General features: G+C 38.7%; 1 protein-coding gene across 1 annotated transcript in view; it reads left to right on the top strand.

Annotated features, from left to right (window-relative positions):
* The window catches only part of DGLUCY (D-glutamate cyclase), a 125,915-nt gene that overhangs the window by 40,235 nt on the left and 68,127 nt on the right, over positions 1-17,553 (top strand). The window contains exons 4-6 of the mRNA XM_074235500.1: positions 6,255-6,453; positions 12,267-12,417; positions 16,408-16,530. Of these exons, the coding sequence (XP_074091601.1) occupies positions 6,255-6,453; positions 12,267-12,417; positions 16,408-16,530 (473 nt within the window). The remainder of the gene's footprint in view (positions 1-6,254; positions 6,454-12,266; positions 12,418-16,407; positions 16,531-17,553) is intronic.

The raw sequence follows: 17,553 nt of genomic DNA, 5'->3' as shown, positions 1-17,553 counted from the left end.
CCCAAGGCCACACAGCTAGGCAATTATTAAGCATCTGAGGCCAGATTTGAACTCAGGTACTCCTGACTCCAGGGCTGGTGCTCTATCCACTGTACCACCTAGCCACCCCCCAAAAGAAATAAATTATGTTAAATAGTCATTAATTTAAAAAAAAAACAAGTTCATGGACTCCAGGTTAATAACCTTGTATCTTTGCCAAGAAAACCTTAAATGGGGTCACAAAGAGTAAGATGTAACCTGCAAAAGTATTACCAGGGGCGTGGCCTTGGAGTCAGGAGTGCCTGAGTTCTGGTCGGCCTTAGACACATAATAATTGCCTAGCTGTGTGGCCTTGGGCAAGCCATTGAACCCCATTTGCCTTGAAAAAAAAACTAAAAAAAAAGTATTACCAGGGAATTTCTAACTCCTTGTCTGATCATACCCAACAAAGAGCTAACAAGCTTAGGAGTACCTAGCAGACATGAAGAGTACTGGAATTTGACTGGAAGTTCTGGGGAGAAATTTCTTATTAGTTTATTATTCTTCATACATACTATATTTCATCAATTTATCTCAGAATAAAGATGGGAATGTTTGTTGTCTTTATTCATTCACTCAACAAACATTTACTGAGCATCTTTTCATGTGCCACAGAGTAATTCAAATTGCACTAAGACTTCTGGGACACCCTGTAAAAAGAAAAATATCATTCCTACCTTCATAGTAGTTCATTTCTTTAAAAAAATGAAAAGGTGGAGAGGCATGTGGAGATTATGAGTAACTAGGGGAAAGTAACTATAGTAAGTAACAAAATATTATGACTATTGTTTTTAATGTTATTTTTTCAATTATATGCAAAAATAGTTTTCAACATTCATCTTTTTGTAAGCTTTTGAATTCCACATTTTTCTACCTCCCTCTCTTCCTTCCCCCTCCCCATGACAATGAGTAATCTGATATAGGTTATACATGTACAATCAAGTTTAATATATATCCATGTAAGTATGACTATTATTGTCCATAAAAGTGTTGAACCATGGCTGGAGACCTTTAACTACTGAGAGTCAAGTTCTTCCAGTTCCTATGAGAATCCTCTAGCCACTAAAAGGTTCCTCCAGTTCCTGAGAGAATCATCTAGCCACTGTTAGATTTCTTCAGCTTCTGAGAAGATCCACTAGTCACTGATAGTCTGGGTCCTCCAGCCACTTAAGGGTCAAAGTCTTCCAATCATTGAGAGTCAGGGTACTCCAACCACTGAGAATCAGGGTACTCCAGTCACTGAGAGCCAAGGTCCTCCAGCCACTTAGAGTTAGGGTTCTCCAGACACTGAGAATCAGGTTCCTCCAGCTTCTGACAAGATCCTCTTAGCCACTGATAGCCAGGGTTCTCCAGTCACTAAGGTTCTCCAGTCACTGAGAGTCAGGGTCCTCCAGCTTTTGAGAAGATCTTCTAGCCACTGATAGTCTGGGTCCTCCAGCCACTAAGAGTCAAAATCCTCCAATCACTGAGAGTCAGGGTCCTCTAGTCACTGAGAGTCAGGACCCTCCAGCTTCTGAGAGAATCCTTTAGTCACTCACTAATAGTCATGATCCCCCAGCCACTGAGGGTCAGGGTCCTCCAGTCACTGCAAGGATCATCTAGCCACTGCGAGTGGGGGTCCTCCAATCACTGAGAGTCAGAGTCCTCCAGCCACTTGACAGAGTTGGCTTACAGAAAAAAGAAATCAGAGATTGTAGTCAAATTGTTGATAAAAATGCAGTTGTCCCTTACCTTGTGACTTCTCACTACCCAACCCTTTGGTGTTCTCTGTTCAGGCAGCTTTGGAGCGAAGTCCAACCCATGAGGCTCCCTTGGGGAAATACATGTAGCTCAGGAATAACTCAAAGATCTACAAGTACAAGTGACCAGGAATGCCTCAACTCTATAGCCACATCCCTCTGATATAACAAACCTACCTAGATCCTCCCTTTCTTCTTCTGAGATGCTATTACCACCAGGGCATTAACTGAATTATAAGAGCAGCTACTGTCAGTTGCCATAAGGAGGAGGTCCAAGTTCTTACCTAAACACAACCTAAAGGCAACATATGGAGAGTGAGCCCAGGCCTCTGGGTTGCTGGACCTTAAACTATGGTTCTAAAACTGATTTTGTTGAAAAGAGGAAGGGCAAGCAAGCCAGGAATGACTTTGTTCTCACCAAACTGGACCAGAAAATGATTTTGTATTAGAGGATCTATCCCTGGGTATCTCTGTGGCGTATTGGCTTTGGACCCTAGAGACAGAATATTCTAAAGAGCTGGGCTAGGATGGTTTCATCCCAAGGTCAGTTGTGCTTTGACTAGAGCCCTTTCCTGTCCTATTGCATATGCTGGTATCAGATGTGAAAACTGAACAGTTAATAAGGCTTTGCACAGCAGTATCATGAAAGCTCATCTCAAATATGACAGTGAAGCCTCTGTCTCTTGGATGTGATCCCAGAATGGGAGGTATGCTAGTACCCTCTTCTGGGTTGCTGTGTGCAGTACTGCTTCCTTCACAATTTAGTTGTTCTCTCTTAATTGCTGGGCTAATAGTTTATAATAAAAAAAAATCTTGCTTTTTTCAGAACTAATGACAAGGTGTCAATGTTTCCCAAATTAATGCCTAGGAGAAAGATGGAGTGAAAATATAGAAAATTTGGCCAAAGGGAGAAAGGAAGAAAAAGCTAAATATTTTTATTCTTCATTCAAATTTTTAATTTTAAATTATGCCTTTAGTTCATTTGTTAGTCTATTCAGTCTTTCATGCTTTCATTCAACAAATGTCACTTCAACGATCAGAGACAGTTAACTAAAGAGTTTATTGAATAATATACAAACCAAATTACATTACTCATGCATAAAAAGTACAGAGATGTATGTTCTTTGGTCGGCTTCACTGCCACCTACTGGGGATCCATCTTTGTTCAGCTAATTGAAAAGAAGTCATATGTATAATTGCTCCCAGAAGGTCAGGTCTATCTAGATCAGGGGCGGGGAACCTTTCTTCTGCCAAGGGCCAAAACTTAATAATTAGCCAACTATTAATGGTTAAATATTTAATTAATTCACCCCTCTAAGCTCTCTGATTTGTTGAATTTCCATCTCTGCCTGCAGTTGCCTTGGTAGTACCAGACCTCATAATTTCAGAGGCCTTATATATGTCCTCCTTCATGCAGGCAGGAGGTTCCCTGCCCCTGGTCTAGATAATAACAACATAGTCATAGTTCTTTTTGTTTAATTTCAAATTTTTTCAGTTTTTTATTTTTAGAATTATTTTAATTTCACTAAATATTTCTCAATCATATGTAAAAAAATTAGCATACATTTAAAAAAATTTTTGAGTTCCAATTTCTCTTCTTATTCCTCCTTTTCCTCCCCCCTTTGAGAAGGTAAGCAATTTCCTATTGATTATACATGTAAAGTCATGAAAATAATATTTCCATAGTATCCAAGTTGATAAAGAAACCAAAATAACCCAATAAAAATAAAGTTATTTTTAAAAGTTTACTTCATTCTGCAGGCAGAATTCATCAGTTCTCTAGAGGTGAACAGTATCTTTCATCATTAATCCTTTGGTATGCCATTGAATAAGTAAATTAACTTAAATAGTACTGTCACTTTTATTATATTGTCTTGGTCTACCCATGATCAATTAATATTTCTCCTGTTGGTTGTCTTTATTCATATGAAATGTGTTTTTTAATTGCTTTTATAATCCTTGGGTTCATTTTGGTAGATAGATTCCTAAGTAGTTTATATTGTCTATAGGATGACCCATAGTTCCTGAGGGCTGTGTGGTTTTTTTTGTTGTTTTTTACTGAGGTTGATAAATCATTCCAAGCTAGAGTAAGTAGCACTACCCTGGAAAAAACCTAGTCTAATTGATCTAATTGGCCCAAGCATTTTGCAAGGAGTCCTTCTTGTTATCTAGTCCAGGGGTTCTTAACCTGGGTCCTTGAACACCCTCAAAGGGTGGATGGATATATTCTAGACCTAGAGGGTTCATGAACTTGGAAGGGAAAAATACATCTTCATTTAGAAGGCTTGATTTCCTTTGTAATCAATCCTATATATTTCATTTCATACATTCAAAAGCCTTATTCTGAGAAGGGATTCACAGGTTCCACCAGACTGTCCAAAATGTCCAAGTCACACTCCCAAAATCTAGCCCAACTTTTTCATTTTATAGATGAGGGAAATAAAATATACTGGAATGGTCTATTTGTAGATTTAAGGAAGAGAGACACAACCTTCCCTCATAAAGAATTTACAATTTAAACTGTATTCTGGAAATACACCACTAGCTTTGTGGCAAAAGTCTCCCAAATCCCCCTTTTTTTTTTTTTTTTTAGGTTTTTGCAAGGCAAACGGGATTACGTGGCTTGCCCAAGGCCACACAGCTAGGTAATTATTAAGTGTGTGAGACTGGATTTGAACCCAGGTACTCCTGACTCCAGGGCTGGTGCTTTATCAACTGCCTCCACCTAGGCGCCCCTCCCAAGTCCCTTTTGTCCTAATTCAGGCCATGAAGCAAACTGTCAGGTATGAAAGGGAGCAAGTCAGCTCTGTTGGGACCATAGATTACCTTGAGTGGCATTGAGGTTAACACTGGTTTATAATCAGAAGTAAACAAATGGAATCAGAGTCTTTTACAAATCCAGCCTAAGGTAAGCAGGTCCTAGGAACATTAAATCCACCAATAACAAGTAAGATAGGTATGGAAAAAGAAAGGAACAAGCATTTATTTATTAGAATGTGCCAAGTATATTTTATGTATATCTAAACTAAGCATTTTATGAATATAATTTCATTAAAAAGTAGATATATTTAAAAAATTTAAATATAAATATTTATATTAGTAAATTCAAATATATATTTTGACAAATATGTATAAATATTCATGTTTATTCATATATATAACCATTCATATTTATAAATATAAATAAATGCTTTATGAATATTATCTCATTTAATCCTTGCAAAAACCCTGTAAGCTAGGGAAGATAGGTGCTATTATCCTCATTTTTTTAGTTGAGAAAACTGAGACAAAGATTAAGTAACATGCTCATGGTCACACAGCAAGGATCTGAGGTCAGGTCGTCTTGACTTAGGTCCACATTTTATTCATTGTGCTATTTAGCTTCCACCTAGTCTATTGCTACACTTGTTTTGGTGCTCAGTCCTTATATCTATACATTGGTTAGTCATTCAAGATGTTGTGTCTATGTATACTCTCTCTTCTCTCTGGAGTAAGGACCCTAGTCTAACTAGACTGCTTCTTCCCTAGAGAGCTCATGAACAGTTGAATATGACTGAAATTTTTTTTTTTTTTAATGGCAGCTAGGTGACAAAGTGGATAAAATCCCAGATCTGGAGTCAGGAAGACTCTTTTTCATGAGTTCGAATTTGATGTATTTAATAGATATATGATAGATATATGACCCTAAGTAAGTCACTTAATCCTGTTTGCTTCAGTTTCCTAATTTGTAAAATGAACTGGAGAAAGAAATGGCAAACCCTTATGTATCTTTTCCAGGCAAACCCCCAATGGGGTCATGGAGCATTGGAAAATGACTGAAAAATAACTCAACAACAACAGCAACAACACCCAAAAGACCACAAAGCTAATTAATTGCAAGGGTGGAATTAGACATCAGTTCTTCCAATTCTCATCCCAGAATTCCAGTGCCATGCTGATTTATTGAACATCTACTAATTCATTATCAGAGCTGTTGAGTTCAAATCCCAGCTCTGCCACTTACTATCTGTGTAATCTTGATCAAATCATTCAACCATCCAATTTCTTATTTGTAAATCGAAGTGGGGTTGATTAGATGGCCTTTAAAGTCCCTTCTAGTCCTAAATCTATAATCGGTGAAAAGGTCTGAGATACTAAATGGGATAATGGATAGAGAACCACCTTTGGGGTCAAGAAGAATTGATTCAAAGACATATATTAGCCAAGTAACCATGGGCACATCACTTGATCTCTAAATACTCCAGGTTATTCTTTGAATTATAAGTTATAAACAATTTGTCAACAGGCATTGGTGAGGATAATTTCTGCATAAGGAATTCCTGGAGGCAATGAAATCATAGGATTAAAAAACATACCTTTTTATCAAAAAGATTTTTAGAAAGTGATTTTATTATGTGTAAGGCAAGTTGTTTATACCTGAGGCAAGGAAAGAAAAAAAACTGAACCCCACTGATTGTAGAACAGTCCATGACTACAATTGTCTAATGCTTTCAACAGTAATGATGGTCCACAGTTCAAGAAATATGAGTTTGGTTCCTGCACTGACAACCTGACAAGCCTAGAAGGTTATTCAGAACAGCTTAAAGACATGGTCACATTCTATTTGGGCTGCAACATCTCAGCTAAAGAAACCATGCAGAAGGTGGGGATTCCAGGAAGATATAAAGAAAATCACTGCAACATGGGTCTATACAAGGTAGGACCTGGGTAAGAAAGTGACTGAATAGATTTAAAAATTCGACTTGCTTTAATTTTTGTATTTTAACTAACAAATTTTACTTAAGTGCTTGGTTTGGCATTTATAATTCATCTTAACATGACTAATTTGGAAATATATTTAACATAGCTTTTATATGTATGTATATGTATATATATATATATATATATATAGAGAGAGAGAGAGAGAGAGAGACAGACAGACAGACAGACAGACAGAGAAAGAGAGAGACAGAGACAGAGACAGAGACAGAGAGAGGCAGAGAGAGACAGAGAGAGAGAGAGAGAGTGCCTATATCAGATTATTTGATGTCAAGGGGAAGGGAAGAGGGAAAAGAGGAAAGGGAGAAAAATGTAAAATTCAAAGTCTTACAAAAAAATGAATGTGAAGTTATCTTTGCATATAGGCAGAAAAATAAATAAATTTATAAAAAAATTCATCTTAATATGGCTCCTTGTTACTATCTCCATTCTCCCCTATACTATAAGCCCCCTGAGAGAGAGGACTGTCACCACTTTTTATTTTCCCATTTTATATCCCAGAGTCTGGCGAATAGTAGGTAATTAATAAATGCTAATTGATTGATTCTTACACTTTACATGCCTCCATATACGCTACAATCTAGTCACCCTAGCCAATTAGCTTTTCCTGATACACCACACTACATCTACTATTTCTTTGACTTGGTGGTCCCTCATGCCTGGAATGTTCTCCTGCCTCATCTCCGTCTCTTAGTCTTCTTGGATTCCTTCAAGAGTCAGGTGAAATTCAGCTCCCTCCTCTTTGCATCTGTAACTCCACCTAGTTTCAGCTCCTAGTTCCTCCCCTTTTCTGCCTGCTTTTATGTGTTGTTCCTCTTTTCCCTCTACTCCCCACCCCCCCAAATTAGATTGAAAGTTCTTCGAGGGGCGGCTAGGTGGCACAGTGGATAGAGCACCGGCCTTGGAGTCAGGAGTACCTGGGTTCAAATCCGGCCTCAGACACTTAATAATTACCTAGCTGTGTGGCCTTGGGCAAGCCACTTAACCCTACTACCTTGCAAAATCTAAAAAAAGAAAAAAAAGAAAAAAAAGAAAGTTCTTCAAGGGCAGGGAATGTAATGTCTTAATTAATTGAATCTTTGACACTTAGACAACTTCCTAGTATATAATAGGTGCCTAATAAATGCTTTTTTTGGCAAGACAGTAGGAGTTAAGTGACTTGCCCAAGGTCACAGAACTAAGTATTAAGTGTCTGAGTCTGGATTTGAACTCAGGTCCTCCTGACTCCATGGCCAGGGCTCTATTCACTGCACACTTAGCCACCCCCTAATAAATGCTTTTTGCTTGATTGATTACAGATACGGGGATCAAGATTATTAGCAATTTTTTCTTCTTAAGACTTGAGCATCTTCAAATCTGGCCTCAGCCACTTAATAATTACCTAGCTGTGTGGCCTGTGTGGCCACTTACCCCATTTGCCTTGCAAAAAAACCCCAAAACAAAATCTAATCTTCCTTCAAAGGCAAAAAAAAAAAAAAGCAAAATGGTCACATACTCAAAAAAAGACTTGAGCATCTCTGTGAATTAAAAAAAAGTATATATATATATCTTTCTAGGTTCAAGGCACAGCATCATCCTTGTGATAATGAAGCTGGATTTATGATGAAAAGGCTGCTGTGCACTTAGCCACTATATTATGTCTCTGTCAGGAAGGTTGGGTCACGTTCTTGGCTTTGAAATATAGTCCGTGATGAATGCAGAGTAGCCATAACCCCCATGGGTTTACTTGCAGTTTCTAGGTCTAAATTATCACAGACAGGGCATTCTTCAAGACATCTTAACCTATGTCACTCCCTTCCCCAACCAATTGAAACAATTTTTTTTTAAACCACAAATCTTAGAGCTCCTTAGAACTTTAAGTAGCAAACAGTTGTTTCAACTCAAAGAGTACTTACTTAGCATCAACTAGGGCCAAGACAGGATTCTGGGTCCTAAAGACAGAAAGACAAAATGAATCTGTCCCTGATGTGGGAGGCTTAGATTAGGCAACATTGTGTGGAAAAAACCCAAAATGGGAATCAAGAAACCTGAGAATCAAGAAACTCAAGTTTAAATCCCATCTACCACTGGCAGGTGTTATGTGACCTTGGGCAAATCATTTCTTTTCTCATCTGTAAAAAGGAAGATGGAATATGTGCTCTTTAAGGATTGCTTCCCCATTCTAAAATTCAATGATTCCATTCTGTTATAACTTAGTCCTTTTTAGTTGCGTCTGACTCTTGATGACCCTTTGGGATTTTCTTCATAAAGATACTTTTCTTTGTAAAGATAAAGTGGTTTGCCATTTTCTTCACCAGTTCATTTTACAGATGAGAAAATGGAGGTAAACAGTTAAGTGACTTGCTGGAATCACCCAGTTCCATTTCTGAGGCCAGATTGGAATTCAGTAAAATGAGACTTCCCAGTCTCAGGTCCAGAGTTCTATCTACTCTAATGATTCCATAACTAGAAACAGATCTAGGTCTCAATCTTTTGAAGATAACTTTTTCAGTTGACTTTTATGATAATGGTAAAGATTTTGGGATACTCTCTTATCTGATCCTCCTTCTGGTCAGTGGCATGCCTTTGTGAGAATAGAAACAATAGTACAGGCTAGAAGTTAGGTGGGGCAATGGATAGAGAGCCAGGCCTGGAGTTAGGAAGACTCATCTTCCTGAGTTCAAATCTGAGCTCAGACACTTACTAGCTGTGGGACCCCGGACAAGTCACTTAATCTTGTTTGCTTCCTGATCTTGTAAATCCTTGTTAGTTTACTCATCTGTAAAATAAGTTGGAGAAAGACATGGCTAACCACTCCAGTATCTTTGCCAAGAAAATTCCAAATGGGGTCATAAAGAGTCGGACACAACTGAAATGACTGAACAACAACAAGGTCTCTCAGGTCAAGAGAAATCCCTTCTACATCAAATCTAGAGGAATGTATATTTTCATGATCTGAGCCAGCCATTCTCCTCAATAGGTCCTGTACTCAAATCTTGGCTTGACTTTGCTATTTACCACCCACATGATCTTGGGTCACTTTCCCCTATGGGCCTCAGTTTCTTCTTCTGTAAAATAAAGACAGCAGGCTAGATGGTCTTCTAAGGTACTTTCCAGACCTAAATCCTATGATCATATCTGGTTACATTCATTAATCAACCAACAATCATTTATTAAGTGCCCCTGTGGCCACCTTTTTGCTGGCAGGTCCCAATTCTTCTTTGGTTATGTCATCCTGGAGCCTCCCTTTTTAGGAAGAACCACCAGGCCAGCCATGTTCATTCCTCTTTTCCTCTCTGAATTCTTTTTCTGAAAATCTGAACTTCTTTCTGCACCATGTCCCAGTGTGGGTATATATGCTACCACTCCCTACTCACATATACTTTTCCTCTTCCTTTTATGTATTTTCTTCTTCTTCTATTAAAATAGAATCTTCCTGAAGCCAAGGACTGTTTTGTTTTTGCTTCTGTTTGTATCCTCAGCACTTAGAATGATGCCTAGGTCATAGAAAGCATTTAATAAGTACTCACTGATTGTTGTATGTTGGGTTCTCAGGTAGGTGATAAAGATGCAAAGTCAAAAATGAAATAGTCCCTGCTCTGAAGTTATCTGCATTCTATTTTACTGACTCAACTTCTTTGTTTCTACAGCAAATCCCTCAGAAGAAATCTGAAATAACTTTATTTATATTATATTTGTATTTCATTTTAATATCATCCTTTTAGTTATTTATAATCATGTTGTGCTTATTTAACATGAAGAAAATTAAGATGACATAAACACAATGTTTTAAAATAGGAGTCAAGATATTCTTGGTAGACTGTAATATAGATCTTTGAAAAAAGAGCTTTTGAAAAGGTTTTTTCTTTAGGTTTTTTTTTTGCAAGACAAATGGGGTTAAGTGGCTTGCCCAAGGCCACACAGCTAGGTAATTATTAAGTGTCTGAGACCGGATTTGAACCCAGGTACTCCTGGCTCCAGGGCCAGTGCTCTATCCACAATGCCACCTAGCCACCCCTTGAAAAGCTTTTTTCAAAAGAGCCAAGATGCCCAAAAATCTTTCAGTGGAAAGATCAATTCTTCAAAAACAAGATAAATCTTCTGAGACTTCTTTAAGTTGTTTTCTAAAAAACTAGAGCTGGGGGGCAGCTAGGTGGCGCAGTGGATAACGCACCGGCGCTGGAGTCAGGAGTACCTGGGTTCAAATCCAGTCTCAGACACTTAATAATTAGCTAGCTGTGTGGCTTTGGGCAAGCCACTTAACCCCATTGCCTTGCAAAAACCTAAAAATAAAAAAAAAAACCAAAAAAAAAAACCCTAGAGCTGTGATTTCTTATATATGGGGAGTTTCCAGGGAGAAGCTTCCTGTACTAAAACAGGTCTACAACTTGCCTAGAATACTGAAAAGTTACATCATTTGTCCAGGGTCACACAGCTAGTATATGCCAGAGGCAGGATTTGAATCCAGGTCTTCCTGGCTCAAGGTCAGCTCTCTATCTACTATACTACAACGTTTCTTTTGATATATGAATTGTAGAATATAGAAAGTCAGCTTCAAAGTCAGGAAGACCTGGGTTCAAAAGCTGCCTCTGACAGAATGGTCTATGTGATCCCAGGAAAGTCACTTAACTTTTCAGTGTCGATACTTTCTGTTGTTGTTTAGTCATTTTTTTTCAAGTTGTGTGCAAATTTTCATGATCCCATTTGGGGTTTCCTTGGTAAAGATGATGAAGTGGTTTACCATACCTTCTCCAGTTCATTTTACAGAAGTGGAAACTATGGCAAATAGCTAGCAAATGTCTAATGTTGGATTTGAACTCAGGTCTTCCTGACTCAAGGCAAAGCACTCTGTGCCCCCTAGCTGTCCCCCAATTACCCTAGGCAAGCTAAAGTCTAAATTGCAGAGAAGGTGCTTTCTTGAATTTGTAAAGGGGGAACTATGTTTTTTCATGACTTCACACATATAACTGAACTCATTGCTTGCCTTCTCAAGGGGTGGAGGTGGGAAAGGGGAGGGAGGGAGAGAATTTGGAATAAATTTTTTAAAAATTGCTAATGATTGTGCATGTATAACCTATATTGAATTGCTTACCATCTCAGGGAAGGAGTGGGGGAATGGCAGAGGAAGGAATAGAATTTGGAACTCAACATGTTTTAGAAAATATTTTAAAATTATTTCAACATGCAATTGGGGAAAAATGAAATATTATTTAAAAAAGAAAAATGAATGTTAAAGAAATAATAGATGTACTTGGGAAATTCTGTTTTGTTTTTGTTTTTGCAAGGCAATGGGGTTAAGTGGCTTGCCCAAGGCCACATACTAGGGAATTATTAAGTGTCTGAGGAATTCAAGTACTCCTGACTCCAGGGCTGCTGCTCTATCCACTGAGCCACCTAGCCGCCCTGGAAATTTTAAATGAAATAAATAAAAATATATTGAATTGGCAAAGAGAGATTTTTCTCCAATATGAGTTCTTTTTTCCTCATGAAATCACAGGTCCAGCCCCTAGGCCTATCTTTCCAGGATATGAGATTTGGCTGTCTTATCATGACCTTTTAAATTACATTTAATTAATTGCATTAAATTACATTTTTAAAGGATTTTGCTTAACTATACTTATTTGTTTTAAGGAAGGACTTTTTATTTCTTTTATGGGGAAGTAGATGGGTAATGATAATGGTGCAAAACCTCCCCTAAAAAAAAGCGGACGTTTAAAAAAGACTTAACCTGGTTTTCCACTAATTTCATGTTCCTGTGGTATACCTTCCTAGACGACCGTTCCCTGCTCCACTGTTGGCAGCTTTTGCTGCCCTCTGGTGGTTACCATGACTCCAGTCCCCAAGGACAAATTAGAAGCGGTTCTACATGATGTTTACCTAAGCAGAGATGTGCAAGGAGAGCCCATTCACATCGGCTGTCCAGGTCAGTGGCTTAGCATGTGCCCCATTGTCCCAATATTCTGCTGCCCCAGTTGTGCAGAAGAAGCAGAGGGCTCAAGAGAAGTGTAGCATTGCACTGATTCCATTGCACTTCGGAGATGGGGAATATAGGTCAGAGTTAGCCTGGAATTCTCTCCCTAATGTCCTTCAAGTCTCAGTTGAAAACCTACTTCAGCAAGAAGCCTTCCTGATTTCCCTCCTCTCCCCATCTTGAGATTAATGCCTTTTTTTCTGCTGATTCTCTCCAATTTATCTTTCTATATCTAGGTGGCACAAGGGATAGAGTTCTGGGCTTGGAATCTGGAAAACCTGAGTTCAAATGTGACCTCAAACATTTACTGGTTGTGTGACACCGGGCAAGTCACTCTACCCTGTTTCTCTCTGTTTCTCCAAATTGGCTCAAAAGGGCCTGATGTGACTAAAAAGAATTAAACAATTACAAAATGATTCTGAGTCCTTATAAAAGGTCAGATACAAATGAAAATGATTGAACAAAAAAGGAAACTGAAGAACATTATCTTCTTAGCAATAGCTTGTAATCTTCCCTGTTAGACTATAAGCTCTTTGAGAGCAGGGACTGTACTTTCCCTTTCTTTATATCCCCGATACCTAATATAGTCCCTGGCCCACTTAATAGATGCATGGTGACTGATAATTGACAAAGAAATCTGAAAGACTCTTACAGAATTTGTCATTGAATTTTATCAGGGTTCCATTCTTTTCGAAGGTAGGCTGAGGTCCTGTTAGGTCATCTGTGATCTCAACAACCCACTTCCCATTTTCCTCTTTGGGAAATCAGAACATGAACATTAAAAGTCACCTAATTTAATTATATCTGAACAAGAATCCTCTCTGTATCCCTGACAAGTGGTCATCTAGTTTCTAGTTGACCCCCCCCCCAGATACACAGGAGAAACCCACTGCTCTCCAGGCCCTACTCCATTTAGATAGTGCCAATTATTAAGCTTTTCTTTCTCTCAAGCTTAAAAATCTGTCCTGCAACTCCTACTCACTCATTATTCCTAATTCTGCAATTCTAATACCTCTTCTAGTTTGACAACCCTTCAAATACTTTAAGAGTTTTCATCTTCCCCTCACCCCCCTCAAAGTTTTCTCATAACCAGGCTAAACATCCCCAGTTTCTTCAACCCATCTTCATCCCGCATAATTTTAGACTCATCATCCTGGTAGTTCTCCTTTGTACTTCAATCAATCAATCAATCAATCAATTAGACAGGCAGGCAGGCAGGCAGACATTAAATGCCTGCTATTTTCCAAGTACTGTGCTAGAGGCTGCTGGAGATAAAAATAAAATTTTTTTTAAAAAACTCAAACCAAAATGAAACTATCCCTATTTTTATAGGATTGAAATGAAACAATCTATTGTTCCAAGCAACATTTGCATACATAGATAGCTACAGAATAAAAATATATAGGAAAATACAAAAGCGTTGAATACAAGGTAGTATTGAAGGAGGGAGGGAAGGAAGGAAGGAAGGAGGGAGGGAAGGTGGGGGGCAGGAGAGGGATTAAGCAAGAATTCTCCAGCTTGTCAGTGTCTTTCCCAAAAATGTGGTTCCCAGAACCTAAATATCTTCCCACCAGTACAGAAAACTTTCAACTCCTTTGTTCTGGGTATTCAACATAGTCAACATCACCAGTGGGAATGGTGACATTTTGTAGACATAAAACTCCTATTGAGTTGAAATAAAAAAGACTGAGCCTGAGCGTGGGATTGGTGTGTTCTCTGTGATTTAGTTTGCCCAATGATGCAAAATTCTGGAAACTGAATACAAACTTTGGGTCGGGGGTAGGGGAGTTGATTTCTGTAATTCATCTTTTGTAGGGAATTGTTGGTATATAAATTACCTCCACCAATGTAAATCAGCAATTCTTCTAAAACTTATAGTCTTTGCCTGTGCCACATAACTACTAAGTGCCATATGAAGTCTTTCTGATGCCAAGTACATATCTCTAATCACTAGGCAATGCTGCCTTTGCACTTTGTTAAAAAAGAAAAACAAAACAAATGTGCTATCTTTTTTTCATGGAAATTTGATGCTCTGGCTTATATCACTAGAGCATTCACTAAGTTATATTTCTACAAGTGCTAACAGGTATATGTTGAATGATTCACATTCTCTGACCTTGTCCTTATATACAATGACATTTATTAAGCAGTCAATCAGGTCTAGGGAGTAGTTTTGTTTTGTACCATTGACTGGTCAGTATGAAGACTGAAATTGTAGTCTGGAATTTGCTAGTCCCATGTTCTATTCAAAGGAGCAAATTAAGGGGCGGCTAGGTGGCCTAGTGGATAAAGCACTGGCCTTGGAGTCAGGAGTACCTGGGTTCAAATCCGGTCTCAGACACTTAATAATTACCTAGCTGTGTGGCCTTGGGCAAGCCACTTAACCCCATTTGCCTTGCAAAAAAACCCTAAAAACAAACAAACAAACAAAGGAGCAAATTAAAGAAAATAGATCTCTTGTGTGGACAACTTACTGACACAGTGGATGGAATATTGGCTCTGGAATCAGGAAGATCTGAATTCAAATTTGGCTTTCAATAATCAATCAATAAATATTAAATTAAGCAGAGTCAGACACCAAGTGAAACACTGGGAGGGGGAATATAAAAAGAGGTAAAAAACAGGCCCAGCCTTCAAGAAGTTTGCCATCTAATGGATGGAACTACAGAGTAGGCTACAGGGACAAACAGGAAATAATTTACAAAGGAAAGACACTAGAAATAAGAAGGTTTGGGAATTTGAACTGAAAAGAAGTCAATAAGCAGAGGTGAGGAGGGAGAGCATTCTTCAAGGGGGACAGCAAGAGAAAATGCCCAAAGCTGAGAGATGCAGTATCTTGATTTTGGAACAATGAAGAGGTCAGCATCATTGACTGGAAGAGTTCCAGGTGGGGAGTAAGATGTAACAAGACTTGGAAGGTTGGAGGTGGTGGGGTCTAAAAAATGGAGCATTTTGTATTGGATCCTGAACCTGGTAAGGAACCACTGGGGTTTTTTGAGTAGGGGTGACAGGGTCACACCTGCCCTTATAGAAAGTCACTTGTTGATTGGAGGGTAGACTGGAACCTGAAGAGACCCACCAGCTGGTTATTGCAATAATCCAGGGATGAGGGAATGAGGGGGGGTCTGCATCTAAGTGGTGGCAATGTTAGAAGAGAAATGGGGGCACATTCCAGAGATGCTACAAAGGTTTCCACCTTGGTAACGACTTGGATATGGGGCTGGGAGAGGGTGGGGGAAGGAGGTGGGGGTGCGGTGCTTGAGATACAGTGAGGAGTCCAAGATGACTCTGAGGTTGTGATCCTGAGGTACTGGGAGGATGGTTTTGCCCTCTACTGTAATATGGAAGGGAGAAGGGAGAGAGGGTTTAGGGAGAAAGAATGAGTTCGATTTTGGACTTATTAGGTATGTGATAGGAGCACTCACTAGCTATGTGACCCTAAGCAAGTCACTTAATCCATCTGCTACAATTTCCTCAACTATAAAATAAGGATAATAATAACACATACCTCCCAAGGTTGTTTTGAAGATTAAATGAGATTACATTACGTAATTAGGGCTTGTTTTCTTCCTTACTCTTTTTCCCCTCCTCTTTCCTTCCTTCCTTTCCTTTCTTTTCATTCCTTTCTTTTCTGCTTCCTTTTTCATCCTTCCTTTCCTTTTTCTTATTTCCTCCTTCCTTTCCTTTTTTATTTTCTTATTTCTTCCTTTATTCTTTCCTTCCTTTTTTCTCCCATCCCAAGATATATTTTTAAAAACTCACAACCCTATCTGAAAAGTTCCTGGTGTGAGTGTGAGTGTGAGAGTGTGTGAGTATGAGAATGAAAGACTACTCATTTTCTTTACATATATGTCTACATATACAAGTTTCTCTATTTCAGTTGCCCCAGCTCAAAGTGCAATGTCTGTAAGACATATCACCTTTCTCCATCTGCCTCTCTAGACCTGTTGGGAATCAAAGATCTTTCCAAACCAGACTATGGGGAACCAGTGATGCTTCAGCCAGGAGATATCCCAGTGTTTTGGACCTCAGAAGTGACAAGTCTGGAAGCTGTTAGCAGCTGCAGTGAGTACATTCTCATTATGACTTCTTTTCCAGATCAGATGATGTAACCTGGATGAAGAATGACTATGACCTTTGTTGAGTTGAACACTGAATTTTAGAACTGAGAGTAGAGTCATATCACTCGCAGCCCTTCCTCCCCACCCCCACCCCCGATTTAATCTTCCTATTTTATTACTTAAAAATTATTGCACTAGGGGCAGCTAGCTGACTCAGTGAATAGAGCACTGACCTTGGAGTCAGGAGGACCGGAGTTCAAATTCCATCTCAGACACTTAATACTTACCTAGCTATGTGCCTTTGGGCAAGTCACTTAGCCTTGCAAAAACCCAAAAAACAAAAATTAGTGCACTATTTTTTTTTACTTTTTTCCTTGAGATTTCTTTTGGGGGGAGGGCAGGGGTCTATGTTTTCTTTCATAACATGATTATTATGGAGTTGCTTTGTATGACCACATATTTATAACCTATATCAAATTGCTTGTTTTCTCAATGCAGGGAGAGGTTGCAGGAGAAAGGGAGAGTTTGGAACTCAAAGTTTTTATTATAATTGATTTTATATATATCCTGGAAAAATAAAATTCTAAATAAACAAATTTTAAAATAAAATAAAAATTAGTGCCCTCTATGTCTCCTACTATTGGATTTCCATTCTAGAAAATCCTTCTAAAGCTTGATACAGCCCACATCACTACCAAGAATGTCAGTAGATAGGGAAGCCAGTGACTCTCATTCTTTTTCCACTGAGTACCGGACAGTCACAAGGAACAGTGAGGAAACGCTAAATGTTCTTTTGTCCCTTTTCATTTCACTGTGATCATTTTCAGAGAGTTCACATGTTACCTTCTATGTACTCTATTTTTATTCTGTATGTACCTGGTTATTTCATATCTCCCATTAGAACGTGAGCTCCTTGGGAGCAGGGAGCATGTGTATGCCTTCCTTTGGGTCCCTGGCACTTAACACAATGTTTGACCCCTAGTAGGCACTTTATAAGGGCTTGTCCACTGACTGAAAAAAGTCAAAG

Source organism: Macrotis lagotis, chromosome 4 (assembly GCF_037893015.1).
Source record: "Macrotis lagotis isolate mMagLag1 chromosome 4, bilby.v1.9.chrom.fasta, whole genome shotgun sequence".
Lineage (NCBI taxonomy): Eukaryota > Metazoa > Chordata > Mammalia > Peramelemorphia > Peramelidae > Macrotis > Macrotis lagotis.
This window is presented reverse-complemented; position numbering and strand designations above follow the sequence as displayed.